This window comes from Alligator mississippiensis, chromosome 10 (assembly GCF_030867095.1).
Source record: "Alligator mississippiensis isolate rAllMis1 chromosome 10, rAllMis1, whole genome shotgun sequence".
Classification (NCBI taxonomy): Eukaryota; Metazoa; Chordata; order Crocodylia; family Alligatoridae; genus Alligator; species Alligator mississippiensis.
The window spans coordinates 31882952-31901860 of NC_081833.1; the positions used below are offsets into that span (position 1 = coordinate 31882952).

At 50.6% G+C, this 18909-nt stretch overlaps 1 protein-coding gene across 1 annotated transcript in view; it reads left to right on the forward strand.

The window, feature by feature from the left end:
• The window catches only part of ATP6V0D1 (ATPase H+ transporting V0 subunit d1), a 76316-nt gene extending 62717 nt beyond the window's left edge, over positions 1 to 13599 (forward strand). Inside the window, exons 4-8 of the mRNA XM_006269833.4 lie at positions 2801 to 2880; positions 7938 to 8015; positions 8976 to 9152; positions 10280 to 10357; positions 11098 to 13599. Coding sequence (XP_006269895.2) covers positions 2801 to 2880; positions 7938 to 8015; positions 8976 to 9152; positions 10280 to 10357; positions 11098 to 11259 — 575 coding nt within the window. The 3' untranslated portion in view covers positions 11260 to 13599. The remainder of the gene's footprint in view (positions 1 to 2800; positions 2881 to 7937; positions 8016 to 8975; positions 9153 to 10279; positions 10358 to 11097) is intronic.
• Positions 13600 to 18909: the final 5310 nt, after the last annotated feature.

The window sequence follows — 18909 nt, forward strand, 5'->3', positions numbered from 1 at the left end:
GCCGGTGGCCAAGGGCACTGCCAGTGCCCTGCCACTGCTATGGGAGAGCAGTAATTGGCTAATATTTGCTAAGGGAGCCCTAGGAAGAAGAGTACCCCACACTATAGTGGAATGCAACCTACTCCCAAAACACTGGGAGGGCTTGTAAACACTCTTGAAGCTAGGAGTCTAATTGTAGATCTTGTTGGAGTAGAGAACGGGACTATAGATGACAAAACGAAATTCAGCAAAGCCAAATGTAAAACACTATACCTAGGGAAGAGAAACCAAATCCTCAAATACAGAATGGGATATAATTGGCTAGGAGTAGGATTGCCAGAAGGACCTGGGGATTATTATGGATTACAGATTTGGCATGAGTCAGTAATGTGATGCAGCTGCAAAAGGAAACAAAAGGCAAGTAAGTTTTTTTGGAGTATGTGTAACAGTAGTAGTGGAGGCATGCAAAACATGTGGGAGTTAATGGTGCCATGCCATGCCGCTCTGGCTAGGCCTCAGCTGGAGCATTATGTGACATTCTGGGTTCTGCATTTTAGGAGAACATAAACACTGGAGAGGATTGAGGGGTGGGTGACAAAGAGGATAAATGGATTGGAATGCAAGTTGGGAAAGACTGAGGGAACTGTGCCTATTTAGTTTGGAGAAAGGAGATTAAGGGGAAACAGGAGAGCAGTTTTTTCAAATATTGGAAAGGCTGCCATAAAGAAGAGAGAGAACAACTGTTGTTGCCCCTGCTGCAGGAGTCAAGAGATAAAGCAATGAAGTTAAACTGCATTGAAGCAGATATAGATAAAAATCAACCCCCCTTCCGCCCCCCCCCCCCCCGAAAAACCCCAACAAACAAACCCCAAACAAAACAAAACCATTCCTCCCTCACTTGATTGTTAGGCCATTAGGACTAAGAATCAAGCTGCCTAGGGCAGCTGTAGCATCTTCATTAGAGGGCTTCAGGAGGAGGCTGGATAGGCATTTTTCAGGAATGGTTTAGGAATAGCTCATCCTGTATTTATACAGGGGGCTACACTGACCCTTGAGGTCACTTCCAGCCCTAAGATTCTGCAACTTGTTTGGTGAAACCGCCCTCTGTTTTTGCACTAGGATGGGGAGAGCTGCTGCAGATTTCCAGCAAAATGCTGACTTTATTCCACATTCCTACATCCTCGGTTAATTTCCAAAAAATTGATGCTGGAAGCCCAACTCTATCCCCATGCCCCTGGTGGAGCCAAGCTTTGTCACCTCCCCTGAGCCTTTGGGCAGGGGAGACTGAGAGGGGGCTTGAGTGGACCTGGGCCTGGACTGGTTCAATGTCTGTTAAGCACAAGTGCTCCTGGACTCCACTCTTGGCACCATTTGAGATAAAGTCAACTAACTTCCTGCCTACATGGCCTCCATTCCATGTCCAGCGCTTACTCTTTCTTGTGACAGTTGTCACAGGATGCTGAGGAACATTTCACTCTGGGGTTGACCATCTTTGCAGCTCTTTCCCTTGGGGTATGATACCCCTCCTTTAACATGCCAATCATGTTACTTGGCTGTCAGTGCTGGAAATAGCCTGTCCTTGCTGATGTGCCTGGTATAGGCTCCACCATGGCACAAGGTCGTCTCATTTGCCTTGAGCTGCAAATGAAGGACTTATTTTTGTCTTGGGGAAAGTGGAGGAAGGGCTCCTTTTGGCTGGCCTGAGAAGAGATTAGATTAGAATCCTGGACCATGTGAAATGTTGTACAGGCTCTGCAGTCAATGCTGACTGGGCTAGCAAGTACTGCAAGTGCCTTTTACTGGATGCAGCACTCTTTTATTTGGAGGAGAAGCTCCACTTTTCAACAGGTTGCACAGTAGTCTGGGTTGTGTCCCTGTCCTCCCTGCAGCAGTGGTGAGGTAGGTACAAAGAGAGTATTCTCTAGCAGCAGTAATGTGACTATACCTGGCTGGCTATATGGCTCGTTTCCCAGAGAGCATGCAAGAAGCTTGGAAATACTTCCAAGTCTAGAGGCTGGTAATGTACCATTGCTATTAATCCTGGCACAGCACTGACATTCCTATGGGTCTGTGCACTTCCCTTCCACCACAGTAGATCTATCTGTAAGTCATGGGAACTGATCTGGGTACTGATGTGATGCAAAGACCTTCTGGGTTAGGGCAACTGTAATAAATCTTTGGGCAGTCCAGGGGGTTAGTATTGGCAGGAGTAGGTATAGGAAGCACTTACCCAGTGGTTCTAAATGGATTTTTTCCTACACAGACTTCCTGACCAGTTCCTCTGAACCACTTCTCTATTAAATTGTGCTTATGCAACTTTGCAAGGACCAAATTAGTGCTTTAAGAAGCTAATGAAGGAGGAAGGGAGGAGAGGAATTTCTTTTGAGCCTGAGCTGAAAGATTTTTATGACAAAATAGGCTGATAATGACCTTGACTACAAGACTGTGCCTAGAAAGGCTTCCAGATTGCTACACTGACACAATCTTAAAATAGCTGGTAAGACAAAGTCTCTTCCAGCAGCCATTAGCTGAAAGAGATGTAGAGTCCTTCCTTCTACCTAAGGGAAAGTAAGAGGTAGCTTTCAGCAGAGAGAGGCTTCCATTTAAATACCAAGGCAAGGGCCCAGTCATCAAGGCCTCAGCAGCCAACACAAGCACTTCTGCAAATCCACCCGTAAATGTCAATGAGGGCTTCTGGAAAAATCTGCTTTCCCCTGTAGTAAAGTCTAAAAAGGATGGCTGTTCTCCAGATGAGGTTGGGGAAGGGGGAGGGGGAGTGTGCTTGGTAACATTGCTTATGGCTTGCTTTGTCTCTTCCCAGCTGCCTTTTTCCAAGATTGCATATCTGAGCAGGACCTGGATGAAATGAACATTGAAATCATTCGGAACACATTGTACAAGGTAAACGTGGCCTTGTTTGGCGAGGGGAAGAACTCAAACAGCTTCCTGTGGTAACGGGCACTAACCATTAGTTGTGTGAGGAATGCAGCTATTATTGCTCTGCTCACACTGCCTGCATGGCTGTTTTGCTAGCAGGCAGCTGAATGGAGCAGCGTGCCTGGAGGCCTGTGTGGCGAGCCAGTAGGGGACGCTCCTGCACTGAGCTACCTGCCTCACTCTGCCCAACCAAAAATCAAGCCTTGAGTGCCTCCCCTGGGGTGCCTACGTCTGGCTGACCCCCTTCCTGGAGCACACCCGCAAGCCTGGGGTGCTCCTGCCACCATCCGGACTCAGGTCTTTGTTTGGGCCCTGTGCCACCTGGGATACACAGGCCCTGTAGACCTTGGGATTATGGGGTGCTTCTATTAGCCTGAAGCATTCACAATCTGCCTCCTGTACAGGAGAAATGGTCCTCCAAAACTGATCCCTTCCCTCTTAAGCACACATTGTGAGGCATGCTTAGCCAGATAGATTTATTGAGTAAAGAGGGATGGAGGTGGGGAAGGAGTACAAACCACATACTATTGAAACATACCTTGAGCAAATCAGTATGGGTTTGCTTAGCCCTTTTGATGCATGTCTAGAGGACTCATTCCCAAATTACTGGCCAGGTTTCCGGTAGTTTACTCACAATTCCATCCAGAGACCGATGGAGCCTGCTCTGGAGGCCGCATGGCTCACTGGCGGTGCCCCCCAAACATGTCCTAGTCTTCTCCAGAAAGAAGGGACCCTATATATACTTGTCGTGACCTCATCACTAAGTTCTGACCAGCAGCAGACCCCCTGGCTGCTAGCCTGTGCTTCCAAAAAAAAAAATCACCTTCCCAGGTGAGAATAGTCACATGACCTGCAGTGGCGGGAACTCCTAAACAAAGAAAGAGAGAGCTCCCCCCTCCCTATGGAGTTTACAACCCTGTTACCTAGGAGACCAGGTCAATCCAGCAGCCAGAGTTTGTAACTACAGGGGGAGGGTTTAGGCTGTAGCCCTACATCAGTGAGGCAGGCAGGCAGAGGTTGATTTCTTCACACCGGAGAACTCAAACAGCTTCCTGTGGTAACAGCACTAATCATTAGTGGTGTGAGGAATGGTGGCTATTATTGCTGTGCTCACACTGACTGCGTGGGTGTTTTGCTAGCAAACAGCTGAATGGAGTAGTATGCCTGGAGTCCTGTCCTAGCTGACTGGTTAGGGGAGGGGGCAGCTCTTCCAGTGCAGAGGGAGCTGTTTGAGGTTTTTGTCTGTGTTGTGAGCAGGCCAGAAATATTGGCTGCCTTCAGGAATAATTCACAGCTGCTTTTTATGTATAGCTTGGAATGAAAGCATGTCTGCTGGAGGAGGGGGCCTGGCTTTCACTCCACAAGGAGGCTGTCAATATTTAGTCGACTGGGGCCAGGACCCAGACCTAGCTCCTTTGCAGCTTACCTGTCAGTGATATTGGGAAGCTGGAGGGGGAGGAGTGCTGTTTTCTAGTGCCGTTTGATCTTACCTCTTTCTAAATATAGTTATGTGGGTTATGCAGACTTCTTGGGGAGGGGGGTATGGTTGTAAGCTTGCAAAGCTGGCCGCAGAATCACTACATTTTCGGTACATGCTTAGTTAAGTGCAGGCTTGACTTGGCAAATGTGAATGAATTATTCCCTTAGGCCAGATTTTAGGTTATGAACCTGTTAATGCTTTTATTGTTGGTAGTGGGGGTCTATAGAAGCTCCTCAGCTTCAGGGAGAGGTCAAGGCTGGGGTAGCAAGAGGCTGTGGGTTGGGATAGAGGGATGTCAGCAATGGGGCAGGAGGGAAATGAAGAGAGATCCTGTGACTTTGACCCCAGCATGTCTCCCTTTGGGGAAAGGCATCTTTGCTCTGAACCAGTTTCCTGGCCTGGAATAGCAGGGGGCTCTCAGGGCTGAGGTGCAATGGGAGAGCTGGTTATGAAGTCTCCAGGTCCTTAATAACAAGGGGCTATAGGCTGGCTTTAAAGGTCACCTGAAAGCTGGTGGGAGGGGTTGTGTCCAGGTCCCAGATAGCAGTGGCTGTGGGTTGGATTGAGGGCATTGGTAGGGCTATGAGGGGAGCTTCCTGCAGCTCATGCTAGTGCTGTCTGATTCTAGCCCAGGGGCAGGCAATTATTTTGAGTGGAGGGCCCCTTACTGAGTTTTGGCAAGCTGTTGAGGGCCACATGGGTAGCCCCAGTCCTTGACAGGTGCCCCATCCCCTGGTTGCCATCTTGTGACTGGAAGTCCTGCCCCCTGACCTTTGCCACCAGAAGTCCCTCCCCTTGTCTCCTGAATTACTCTTTTCAGCACGGGGTTTTGCCATCTCTGAACCAGAAAAATACCAAATTATATTCTAAAAAGTGAATATCTAAAACATTAATTAATTTGATTTCAAAAAATATTTTTGTCCTGGTTTACATGCATTTGTGTAGTGTACATAGATATGATTGTATATAGTAGCTTAAAATGAAGTCTTATGCTTATATATTGTGGGGGGTATAGGTTTGTGGGGGGATGTGGAGAGGGTGTGGGTGTACGTGTGTGGGGTGAGTGAGCATGGAGGTGTGTGCGCAGGTGGGTATGGGGTTTGTGGGGCATTTGTGGTGGGGAGGACAGCTGGGATGTGTGGGGGGTCGGCAAGTATGGCAGTGCAAGGGGGTGTATGGGTGCATGTGTATGGTGGGGGGGGGGGGGGTGTGGGACACCACTGGGGTACTGGAGTGGGCCATGCTCCTGTGGTCCTGAGATGCAGCCAGGAGGCTCATGGTGCTGGAGCACTGCGGGGGCAGGAAGGCAGGGAAATGGCTGGGGGTGGGTGGGGCTGGACTGCTGCATCCTGCTGCCAGCTCTCCCTGGGTTCTACTGCTCCTGACTCCTGTCATCTTTGACAGGCAGCCAGGAGCAGATAAAAAAAAAAATTCAGAAAATAAATATTTAGGGGTCCTGTGGGCCAGATAGAATGGCCTGATGGGCTGGATTTTGCCGACCCCTGTTCTAGCCAGTACTAATGATAAATTCTCACATGAAAGCAAACTGCTGTGCTTGTTACAGCCAGCACTGCCATGTGGTTATCACGTCATCTCAACTAGCTGGATGCAGGTCAGGATGTAGATTGTATATACTTCCCTTGTTCTGACTGGTCACAACTAGGCAACAGCTGATGCGTGACGTCTGCAGCTGGTGGCTGAGCTCTGCTTCTAAACCTGAGTAGCAGACTGGTTAGCCAAAGATGTTGGTTCCAGTGTGTGTATGTGCCCTGCAGATCCTGCCAGTCTGTAGCTCCTGCTGTTCTGCCATTCTGTAATGTCTGTAGTTCATCACACTTGCACATGTGGGTGGGTGCTGTCTGTTGCTATGTAGGTGATCTGCTACAACATGGAGCTGTAAGACATCTAATTTTGTGTGGCCTGCTTGTACCTTTTGGTGGTGCAACCAGGCAGGTGGTCCTAGTGGGGTAGGGATAGAAGAGTTTTAGTTATACTGTGTTGCAGACAAATGCAGGGCTTGTCTTTTGCTTTCTGTATGGCTAGAGGGGGCTTGAGGGCTCTTCTCTCCCAAGCCTTTTGTCACTCCCAGGAGCTACTTTGCCTTTGTCCCCTTCCATTTTTACTTTCTATGTAAGAAAAATTATTTCTGTGCTGCTCTTCCCAGCCCTGACACCCTGACTTCTGAGCTGGCTGCATGTGGGACCAATTGACATGCTCAGGGTAAACAAGGAAACAGTCTGGTCTTGTAAAGAGCTCTTGGGCCAGATGCCGTGGGGGTCCTGAATCAGGAACAAAGCCCGGCTCTGCAGGACTGAGTGCTGCTCCCTCCTAGGGCTGGGAGTAGGAATGAATGAGAGCATTTTAGCCTTCTGCTCCATTTGACTGTTGTCAGTCACCCTCAGGGCTTGCCTCTTCCCTAGTGTAAGAGAAGCCTCCCCCACCCCCTCTGCATCACTCTTCCATTCCACATCCCTGCTCAACAGCACATGGTGAAACTTACTTCCTTTGACTCTTTCCCATGTCCCTTTGTGCCATTGCTTCCTTTCCATCCTTTACCCACCATCTTGCTCCTGCCATGACAACAAAAGGGATACATCAATGCAACAAAAGCACACAGGAGTGGATCCCCTTTGCTTGGCTGTGCTCACCTTTCAGACTGGTTCAGATCTGCTGTCCATCTAGTCTAGTGTCTTATGTCTAGGGCAGTGCCCAGAACTAGTTGATTTAGAGAAAAGTACAAGAGTCTTGCAGGAGACACTTGTGGACAGTTGTTGCCCTTGAAGGTTCAGCTGGACATCTAATTGGGTCTTGGCTTGAGATGTAAAGCAGGAAACGTAAAGTCTCTTTCAAAATGTATCATGAATGAAATAAATGAAAGCGGGGTGAGGCGGCCACTACCCACCACCCTGTGCTGCCATGCCCCGCTTTCCCATGGCCAGTCATACACACAGCTCCACGAGCTGCTGACGGGCCTTGCACCTGGCCAGTCATGCCTCACCTATCAGCAGCCTGGGAGCTGCAGGTGTAACTGGCCATGGGAAAGTGGCACACAGCAGTGACACAGGGTGGTGGATGGCAGCAGCCACGTGAGCTCCCCCTCGTGCATGTTTGGCCGGCCAGGCAGTGCCTGTGCAGCCTGCAGAGGGGCTGCCCTTGCCCCCTGCCGCCCTGCATGTTCCCCCTAAGACATTTTCCAAGTACCCCTAAGGGTATGCATACCCCCGGTTGACAACCCCTGGCCTAGACCATTAAGCTGCTTTTAGTGATGTCTCAACAGACTCAACTACAGCACTTCTTCTTAACCTAATCCACACCTGGGGCAGTACTGGAGTGGACAGAGCTTAATGAGGACATTGGCTGAGCTGGAGGGATGTGAGGGCATTTTGAAAGGGGAAGGGAGCTCTTGGATATCACCTCTTGTGGTACCTACCGGTCTGTCACTTGTCCTACCACAGACCTCTCATAGGCCTTGCATGCAAGGCTGTGGTAAAGGGGATTCAGAAAAGTGCTTGTCTTCATGTCTGGTTGGCTTTCTTTTCAGGCATACCTTGAGTCCTTCTACAAATTCTGCAAGGCTCTGGGAGGTACAACTGCAGCTGCCATGTGCCCAATCCTGGAGGTGAGACTATAAGTAACGTAATACAGAAGGTCCTATACGTACCTTTCCATTCTGTCCTGAGCCAGAAATATCAGCTAAAAAGACGTTGGGAGGTGGCACATCTTGGCTTGGAGAAGATACCGTGTGTGAGACCCAAACAGCAGGTAGCAGTGAAGTTCAGTGCTCCAACCATGGGTCTCTGGTGAAATGACCTAGCCCATCACCTGTGCCATTAATTACCTGTCACCCCTCAGCCAGAGATCTGGAGGGATTGTTGCTGTTTCCATATCTGTAACAATTTTTATTTCTGCTAATTCTTTGACACAATGGACCTTTGTTACAGTTTAACTTTGTACCTCCACAGTGTATTGCCCACTGAAAAAGAAGAGCAGGAAAGTGTGTTCACCTATACTGCCTTTCTTCAGTCACTGCCTTAGTTTATAGGACAGTAACTGGTGCAAATGCAGCCCATGCACTTGAGTGCAGCAGGAAGAACATGCAGCCGAGTTTCTTGGATTAGAAGTAAATGGGTTGGTTGTGAACCAGGCTCATTGGGCCTGGGTGCAACCACTTCATCAGCTACTGAGTGCTTCTCAGCCTGGATCCTCAACCAGGCTGTCAGTGGGAATAATAACTCTCCTGGCTCCCTCTGCTAATTGGTTTTTTGCATCACAGGTATCGGCAGCTGAGGGATTTGACCACACAGCAGTTTTGTGGCTCAGGCTGTAAGGCCCGTGGTAGGCCATCGGTAGAACTTGTGGGGTGTGCTTTTTGAATGCTCAGCCTACCTTAGTGTAACAAGCAGAGCTGGGCTTGCTCTCTGACACAGTATCGCTCCATCCATAAGCCTTCAGCCTGATTATGGTGTTTGCCAACCCCAACTAAATGATGCTGCTGTGCTCCCAGCTGTGGGTGCACCACTTAAGACCAGGGCCGCAGTACAACACTTGAGCCCAAATGCGCTGTGTTCATCTCTTGCAGTTTGAAGCTGACCGGAGGGCCTTCATTATTACCATCAACTCCTTTGGCACTGAGCTCTCCAAAGAGGACCGAGCAAAGCTGTTTCCTCACTGTGGGAAGCTGTACCCTGAGGGGCTGGCCCAGTTGGCAAGAGCAGATGACTATGAACAAGTCAAAACAGTAGCTGACTACTACCCTGTAAGTGCCACCTGGTGAAGGCAGTGGGTTCACAGCAGTCAAACCCAGACCTTTGCTGCAGGTCTTGCTGTTCTGCAGGCATCCAAGAAGAGAGTCCTGAAGACTGATATCTATAGAGGGGATGTGAATGGATGTGGGAGGGGAGAGGAGCATATGCTGGCATGTTTCAGGATTTTTGGCACGAAAGTTCTTCTGGCTGAGGCAGGAGCAAGCTTCAGATAGCATGAGCTGCAAAGCACTTATTAATTGCAGTTGTTACAATACTCCAAGGAGCATACCAAGCATGGAGCCTGTTGTGTTAAAGACTCCCTAAACGCATGCTACATGCACCTGAATGGTTCCTGCCCCAAAGAGCTGACAGTCTACACAGCTTGGAGCCAGTGGGAGGGTGTAGAACAGTCCAGCAAAGAGAACAATATGGTGGCAGCAAGCAGCAGGGTTAGGTTACTTTTGTTTGTGTGGGCCTATTTGGGAGCCTCATACCAGAACTCTGTACCTGGGGCTGGGTTTGAGCATATTCCCCTGAATTAACTGCAGGAGGTCATGGCCTTGTGTGGCTGTGTGCAGAAATGTTGGCTTAACCAGGGCTAATATCAGTTCCATTCGCTCCTGTAAAGTCCAATGTATGGTCTAGGAGCCCGGTTTACCTAAAATTGTACCCTTGGAGATTTGAGAGCGCACGTGGTAGACTCAGCATCTGCCCCAGTTTAACTCCTGCACATGTGGAGGTGCAAGTGTAGACTTACTCTGCACTAAGTGAAATGGGTGATGGACAGCCAGCCTTTTCTGCAGAGATTCTGCCTGTACCTGCAGTAGCTGAGTTATTAGGGTCTTGGAGAAAGGACAGGACCAAGATTTATAGGCCTGGCAGAGTCTCCGTTACTGTTCAGAGTGAAGGCCGCTGGGCAGGTGGTTGCCTAGGGTGATAAAGGCTGTCCATCTTCACCCTCAGTGGACTACAGATGGCAGCTGAATCTTGTTTCCTTGGTGTTAACCAATGTCCCTCCCCTCATTGCTGCAGGAGGGTCTTGCACATCAGCTCTCCCTGGAATGGCTGCTCAGGAAAGGCTGATATTGGAATGCTCCACACTTTGGATAGATCTGAAATTATCCTCTTCTTTTTATAGGAGTATAAGTTGCTGTTTGAAGGAGCTGGTAGCAATCCTGGAGACAAAACCCTTGAGGACAGATTCTTTGAGCATGAGGTGAGTATTTTTTTGAGCTGTAAGGGAAGTGTATTTCCTGGTGCAAGTACCCAGCTATCCCACTTGTCATGCCCTAGCAAACAGCAAGCCCCCAACTACCCTGCAGAACCCTTTGTCCAGGTATATGGAGGAGCAGAATCACACTCGGACCAAGCTTGCTCAGGAGGTGTGAGGTTGGCTGGGATGGGCTGGATACAGAATCGGGGATGCTGGCTGGGAAATTGTATGGGGCTGCCAAGGGCCCGGCTTTGGTTCCCAGTCCCTTGTATTCTGTCAGGTAAGTCTCAGTAGAACCTAGGGAGCAGGCATGCGACTTACACAGGGCTCTCCTAATCTCCCCAGTGCAAATCCTAGAGGACAAACATGTAGGGAGGAGAAACGGGAACAACTCAAGGCTGTTCCCTGGATACTCAGAAGGCCCTTTGGTTTGTCCATGCTGAGCTGTGTGCTGTAGAGTAGTGCTTCCCTAGGCATCCTGTGCAGGCGTGGAACTTGCATTGTCATCTGGACCAGAAGCGTAGTAGCAGAAATCTGCCTCAGGCAGGGAAGCCTGCACTGGGCTTGCTTGGAGCCCTACCAGATACACTAGAGCCCCATGTTTGGGACTTGTGGATTATTCAGCAGCTGGCTCCATGTGGGGAAAGGAGGTGCACTTCCTGCCCTAGGAGCCCATTTGAGGGGAAGGGCTCACATGAAGCCGTTGCCACAGGAGCATGATGCTAGATGTCTCTCTTCTCCAGGTGAAGCTGAACAAGCTAGCTTTCCTTAACCAGTTCCACTTCGGGGTCTTCTATGCCTTCGTAAAACTGAAGGAGCAGGAGTGCCGTAACATCGTGTGGATTGCAGAGTGCATTGCCCAGCGGCACCGAACCAAGATCGACAACTACATTCCCATATTCTAACCATACCCTCAGCCTACCTGGCCCTCCTGCTGCTTGGAGCCCAATTGGACCATCCCTTCCACCCTGACAAATGTGCTCTGAGTTATCCCTGCACCTGGCTCCAGGGCAGCTCCTCCGGAACTGGATCCGAGGGAAGCTGTACAGTCTCAAATTAAATTATTCACAAGCTGAACTTCCTTGAAGTTGTTTGAGGTAGTTGTGCTTTGAGGGGTCCAGCAGGACCTCTGAGGTGAGCTGGACCCTATGCACCTATGTAGCAGGAGGGTTATAGTCCACACATCTCATTGTAGCTATGTCACTGTACTGATCTGCTGTGTGCAATTGTGCTGATAGGGTGGCCTCCAGTTTGAAGGAAGTGGTCTCTCAGCAAGTCTCTCCACTGACGAGAGATGCCTCAGGACTGTATTGGTCAACTTGTCCCCTCTGTCGGTGCTGAGAGAGTGCCTCCTCTAGTCAGTATTGTCCCTATGAGGCTTAATTTGAATGTGATTCTCTTAGTGTAGCAGATGCTGCTGTGTATTCCTGCATCACCCTGTATTTGAATCCTTTGATGATGAGAGGCTGAGAAGCTTAAGTGCCAGGAACTTGTCTCAACTGTCTGGATTGCAAGAGCTGAGGACACAGAGTGGTTCCTGTTGGCTAGGGCAGGAGCCTGGGCAGCTTGCAGTCATGGTATTCCTTCCCCATAGTCATCAGGGACCATGGGAAAGGATAATTCCCAGGTTTTATGTCCCAGGGAGCCTTCTTGTTTGGAGGCAGGGCAGTCTCTTCATGGAGAAAAGCTGATCTGGGAAGCACCTTTGCAAACAAAGGGCACTTGCTAAACTACCCTCAGTTTGGTTAGTGCAGTGGCTGTAGCATGCAGTGAAAGTAGGGGAGGGGAGGAGGTAGGGCCAGCCTTTCCCAGTCCCTGATGTCCCAGGGTCCCTTCTACATTGTTCAGCTAAGCCATGAATGTGTTCTTTCCCGTTCTGCTGGCTCAGTGTGGTTGTCCTTCCAGGCTGTCTGCTTGCACAGACTGGAGCAGGCACTAGTTCCTGGCCTACTCCAGCCATGCAGTGATTTGTGGGGATGCTGCTGAGTGAGAAAACCAGGCCCTGAAGACACCTCTGCTCTCCCTGTAGGGAATATATCACCAGTGACCCCGGGCTTAATCCTAGCAGCAGTAAAATTCCCCAAGGAGTTTGGGCAATGGGCTTGCTTGTCTGGCTAGCCCCTTGGCACAGGACTCTTACAAGCATCATTATAACACTTATTTATCCACAAGACCATTCAAATGACCAGTTGCTATTTCTGGGCCTGTTGTTTGTAGGAAGCTGCCACTCTCATCCCTATCTTGGCTAAAAAATAATAATATTTAAAAATAGTAGCCCTCAGCAAAGGGACCCTGGTGTGGCCTCTGTCATCTCATCACCTTTCCTGTTCTGCAGGGTTGTGGGCTATAGTCTCAGTAGATTAGAAGCTGTGCAGGTAATGGACTGCAGTGCTGCCTGCCACCACCATGCACAGACAGGGTGCAGCCTCTGAGTGCTGCTGCTGCCTGTTGGGGTGGCTTTTTGCTGCCCCTTTAGTGCAGGTTTAGCTGGTGGGCTGCCTAGCTGGCCCAGGCAGTGTAGGCATGGAGGCTCCCCTGCATGTCCTTCTGATTTGCTTTGAGTTATTTAGAAGCAAAGTCAAGTCCCTATGGAGGATGGGGTTGCTGCTGCTCTTTACATAAAGCAGTGTGGTGGTCATTGCCCTCAGCTGCAATGACCAAACCAACATGAAGCAGCACCCTGGGCCCAGTGAGCATTGTGCCAGCATACCCTAGAGCATTTCAGTCACTCTGCAGTTTAAGCTGTTGGAGTTGATTCTGCCTGTCCCTGGAGCCTGGCTCCACTGCATGCATGTGCCCATGCTATCAGCCCAAAGGGAGTGTGGACACTATGCTGAGGGTTGTCATTCCCACAAAGGCCTGGTCCTTGCCTGCTCTGGCCTGGTGCTCCATATTGAGAGGTCAGGGCAGGGGTAGGCATTAGGTACATCCCTCATTCCCTTGGAGCAAGTGATCCAGCCCAGACTGCCTTTGTTGTGACATGCCCAAGACTTGCCCATTGGGGACTGCATTGTGAACAGTGGTGCCCTGGGCCCCCATAGCCTTCTGGTGCCAGCAAGGGGGTCTTGTTCAGTATGTGGCAGTGGAGTGATGCCTGTGCTGTTGGCAAGTGGGTATAGAAGGGTGGGGAGCAGGCCTGCCCCAGCCCATGATGCAGTACCTTGCTGCTCACTGCTTGAATGCAGAATGTTTGCTGTACTGGCCGTCTTTCCTCCTTCCTCTGTGACAATAAATATCTGCCTGAAGCACTGGGCTGCCTTGACTGGTTTCTCTCCTTACAGAGCATTTGCAGTCACAATGAAGCACACAGATAGGAGCCTTCTTCATGAAAAGTCCCTGTGCTGAAACAGTCAGCACAAACCATAGTACTCCAGGCTTGGGTCTGGTCACTGGGAGCCCCTGCTTCCCCTGTGGGGGTATAAGTTAGGCTCTGCCCTGATCTTTGGCTTTTGAGCCTCCACCTCCTGGCACAACCTATGCAGAAATTCTTGTAGCCCCCAACAATTCCCTGGTGAGTTCAGCCACTTGTGTGCTCTGCTCCCATGCCATCTTTGATCAACTGGGGGTTGCAGCTGCTGCAGCCCAGGTGCTCACTTTCAGCAGCTTCTGTTACCTCTGGTAGCTGCAGGGGGTGCTACTTGGTTACGTATTTTTGAGCCCCCTCACTGCAGTCTCCAGTTTGCTGCTTTCACTGTCATTGGTGAGTAGCCAGGGTCTAGTTCAGGGATGAGCAAAGTCCAGCCAGCAGGCTGAGTCAGGCCCACAGTGGACTCCATTTCCCAGCAGTCCCTGCCTGCATCGCTGCAGCCAGTTTCCATGGAGACCCCAGCAGTGGCAGGGACCCAGCCTCAGCAGTGCTGGTGTGTGGCTGGGAGGGGAGCTGTTTCTGGACTGGAATCTTACAGTGGTGACGGCATGACCCAGAGCCAGGGCAAAGATGCAATCTGCTGCCTGGATGCTCCTGCCCTGGGCACGTGGGGAGTGGATTGCTGTTCTGCCCTAGCACCAGACCGTGCTGTCACCACCGCAAGATCCTGGCCCCAGCCCCAGAGCAGCTCCCTGCCCAACCACGTGCACTGCCAGCACTGGCCTCCATGGACATCCTGTCCCTACGCTGTCAAGGCCTGGCATCTGCTGGGGTCTCCATACAAACTGGGCTGTGGGCAGGGGCTGCTGGAAAATGGAGTCTGGCCACCACCTACATGCGCTGTTTTGCCCACTCTACTTTCCCCTCTCTCCCCACACCCACCCCTAGTCAAAGTGACTTGCCCAGGGTCTGAAACACGCATGCCCTGTAGTCAGGTAAAGTCTTCCCTGTACCCTGGCTGCAAATGACCTTTTCTGCCAAGAGAGTCCTGCAACAGATGCTGGCCACTCCCAGTTGCCCCTTCTTCCTTGCTCCACTGTCCCCTCAAATCCTAGACTTGACTGCACTCTGCCACTTCATGGGCCCAGGTGGAACTTTGGTTCATTCTTGTCCTGTGGTACTCATGGAGCAACTCCCACAAAACTGTGCCCTCACCTGGGCTCCAGCCATCCTCCTGTGAAAACAGCAAGCAGCACCCACTATGCCTCAGCTGCTGCAAGTCAGTGCCTCAGCTATGTCTCATCCTATAGTCGCTAAACAGTGTCTTGCCTCTCAGCTGGATTGCTAGCTGGTGCAAGGAAGAGGGCTGCTGGGCTATGGACAGCCCGACTGGCCAGGGCTTCATTGAACAGGCTTCTATGGAGGCAGGGAGCCTAGAATCCTGTTCTCAGTGCTGACAGATGACAGAACAAGGAGCAATTGTCTCAAGTTGCAGCAAGGGAAATTTAGTTCATATATTGGGGAAAAAACTATTGCTAGGAGGGTAGTAAAGCACTGGAATAGGGTCCTTGGAGAAGTTGTGAAATCTCCATCCTTTTAAGATCCAGCTAGACAAAGTCTTGGCTGGGATGATATAGTTGGGAATAGTCCTGCTTTGAGCAGGAGGTTGGACTAGATCAGCATTTGTCAACCCGTGGGTTGCGACCCAAAAGTGGGTCACAAGAATATATGATAGGGTTGCGAACAAACTTTAAAAATGGATTCTCCTCTAAATGAGAAAAACATGGGAAATGGTACTTTCCCTTTCAAGCTGTCAGTTCCAGCCTGCAAGGGGCTGCTTTGGGATGTTCATGCCCCACACACTGGGGGCTAGGACCTGGGGGCGGGGGGCACAGTGGGGCAGGAGTGAGGGGCACTGGGTCAGGACTGGCCATTGATGTTTGCAAATGGGTCCTGGTACAAAAAAGGTTCATAGATTCATAGATGTTAGGGTCGGAAGGGACCTCAATAGATCATCAAGTCCGACCCCCTGCATAAGCAGGAAAGAGTGCTGGGTCTAGATGACCCCAGCTAGATGCTCATCTAACCTCCTCTTGAAGACCCCCAGGGTAGGGGAGAGCACCACGTCCCTTGGGAGCCCGTTCCAGACCTTGGCCACTCGAACTGTGAAGAAGTTCTTCCTTATGTCCAGTCTAAATCTGCTCTCTACTAGCTTGTGGCCATTATTTCTTGTAACCCCCGGGGGCGCCTTGGTGAATAAATCCTCACCAATTCCCTTCTGTGCCCCCGTGATGAACTTATAGGCAGCTACAAGGTCGCCTCTCAACCTTCTCTTGCGGAGGCTGAAAAGGTCCAGTTTCTCTAGTCTCTCCTCGTAGGGCTTGATCTGCAGGCCCTTGACCATACGAGTTGCCCTTCGCTGTACCCTCTCCAGGTTATCCGCATCCTTCTTGAAGTGTGGTGCCCAGAATTGCATGCAGTACTCCAACTGCGGTCTGAACAACGCCCTGTAGAGGGGAAGTATCACCTCCCTGGACCTATTTGTCATGCATCTGCTGATGCACGATAAAGTGCCATTGGCTTTTCTGATGGCTTCGTCACACTGCCGGCTCATGTTCATCTTGGAGTCCACTAGGACTCCAAGATCCCTTTCCACCTCTGTGCCACCCAGCAGGGCATTCCCTAGGCTGTAGGTATGCTGGACATTTTTCCTCCCTAGGTGCAGCACTTTGCATTTCTCCTTGTTGAACTGCATCCTGTTGTTTTCTGCCCACTTGTCCAACCTATCCAGGTCTGCCTGCAGATGTTCCCTGCCCTCCGGCGTGTCCACTTCTCCCCATAGCTTTGTGTCATCTGCAAACTTGGACAGAGTACATTTCACTCCCACATCCAAGTCGCTGATGAAGACATTAAAGAGTATCGGTCCAAGGACCGAACCCTGCGGGACCCCACTGCCCACACCCTTCCAGGTCGAGACCGACCCATCTACCACGACTCTTTGGGTGTGACCCTCTAGCCAATTCGCCACCCACCGGACTGTGTAGTCATCCACATCACAGCCTCTTAACTTGTTCACCAGTGTGGGGTGGGATACCATATCGAAGGCCTTCCTGAAGTCTAAGTATACGACATCCACCCCTCCTCCTGTGTCCAGGCGTTTCGTAACCTGGTCATAAAAAGAGACTAGGTTGGTCAGGCACGATCTGCCTGCCACAAACCCATGCTGGTTTCCCCTCAGCATAATTTGCCCTGCCGGGCTCTCACAAATGTGAGCCTTGATAATTTTTTCAAATACTTTACCAAGGATGGAGGTGAGACTGACCGGCCTATAGTTGCCCGGGTCCTCCTTCCTCCCCTTTTTGAAAATGGGGACCACGTTAGCCCTTTTCCAGTCCTCCGGGACTTGGCCCGTGCACCACGAGCATTCGAATATTCCCGCCAGTGGCTCTGCAATGACATCGGCCAGTGCCTTCAGCACCCTCGGATGGAGCCCATCCGGGCCTGCCGACTTAAAGGCATCCAGTTGTTCCAAGTGACTGCACCATCTCAGGATCTACGCATGGAAGTCTGGCGCCTTGCTGCTGCCTCTCTACAACCCCAGTGAGAGACTTGTTGTGTCCCTCACTTAGGAACATTGAGGCAAAGAACTCGTAGAGGAGTTCAGCCTTGTCCCCTCTGTCCGTCACCAATTGTTTCTGCCCATTTAGCAGCGGTCCTATTCCTCCCTGGGCCTTCCTTTTACTCCCAATGTATCTAAAAAACAATTTCTTGTTGTCCTTTACTTGGGTTGCCATCCTCAGCTCCATGGTAGCTTTGGCCCGCCTAACTGCCTCCCTACAAGCACGAGCAGAGGAGGTATATTCATCTTTAGTGATCTCACCCTGTTTCCACTTTTTATGTGCTCCCCTTTTGGCCCTTAGGTTGAGAACCACTGGAGTAGATGACCTCCTGAGGTCTCTTCCAACCCTAATTTTCTATCATTTTATGAATCCCAGCTTCCTGTTGGCTTGTCTGCTAGGCTAAGCTGAGGCCCTGAAAGCTGCAGCCCATGTAGCTGAGGGTTGCATTTAATGTGGGCACAGGGTGTGTGCTGAGGAGCAAAGAGCAGCTCCCAGCCCCCAGTGTCAGCAGCGCCCATGGTTTGGTGGCACTCTTGCTGCTCAGCTCCAGGCTGGCGATCCTTCTCAGTCCTGTGTCAAGGGCTAGAGTAGTGATTCTCAGCCAGGGTTTTAGGGCAGCTTACAGTGCTGCCAGATCCTTTGAAGGGTGTCATGAAGTATAAGGAAATAAGCTAAGTAGACAAATGAAGGCTTAGGCTTGCCCTTGCCTGAACAATCCCCCAACCTCACTGCCGAGCAGCTCTGCAACAATATATAAACTAGTTTTTGAAATTAGTGCCACTCTAATTCACAAAAGTCATAGAGGGTCCCTCAGGTCTAATGGGCTGTCTGGAGTCCAAACAGGTTGAGAACCACTAGGCTAGAGGTGCTCCTGTAAATCAGGAGGAGGAGTTATCCCAGGCAGTACCTGGAACTTCCACCTGTATGCAGATGAGTGCTCATCCATGTGTGTCTGCTGTGCTACATGTGAAAAGTGAGCTGAGAACTGGGGTCCCTGGATATGAGGATGCCATGGACACTCACATAGCTATGCCTTGAGGTCTCTCTAATGGGGATCTAGGAAAGGCCAGGACTTACACAAGGGAGAAGATCAGATGGAATATACAAAACCAGTGGCATGTGCATGTCTTGCATTGGAGGAGTGGTGGCAACATGGTCAGCACCTTCCACACTGTTCCGGGGAGCAGGAAGCGACTACAGGGAAATCGCCTTCTCTGCTTGGGTGTATTGCAGCTCATCAGGAGGAGTCCAAAGCCACTGGAAGTTGTGTTAATGTATTGCTGGGACCACGTGTCCCTGTTGCCTCCTGCTTGCCCTCATCCCTGTGTCTATGAGGATCCTATGAGGATTGTAATACCTCCCCATTCAGTTTTAAGCATTAAAAATTATTTGCCTGAGAGCTTTCTTACATTTCCTCAGTGACAAGAACTGCCAGGCTGTCTCCTGTGTTGCATCACCTGAGCATGCTGGCCCACTCCCCCAAGTGGAGCTTGTCACCTAAGCCCCTTAGCATTTCTGAGCAGTAGGGGGTGGGGACTGACACAGGAAGGGTTACGGGCTAATTATGTTGCAGGTGCTGTGTCCTGTCTATGCTCCACACTGGGCAAACTGCTTTCCTGAAGTGCTGC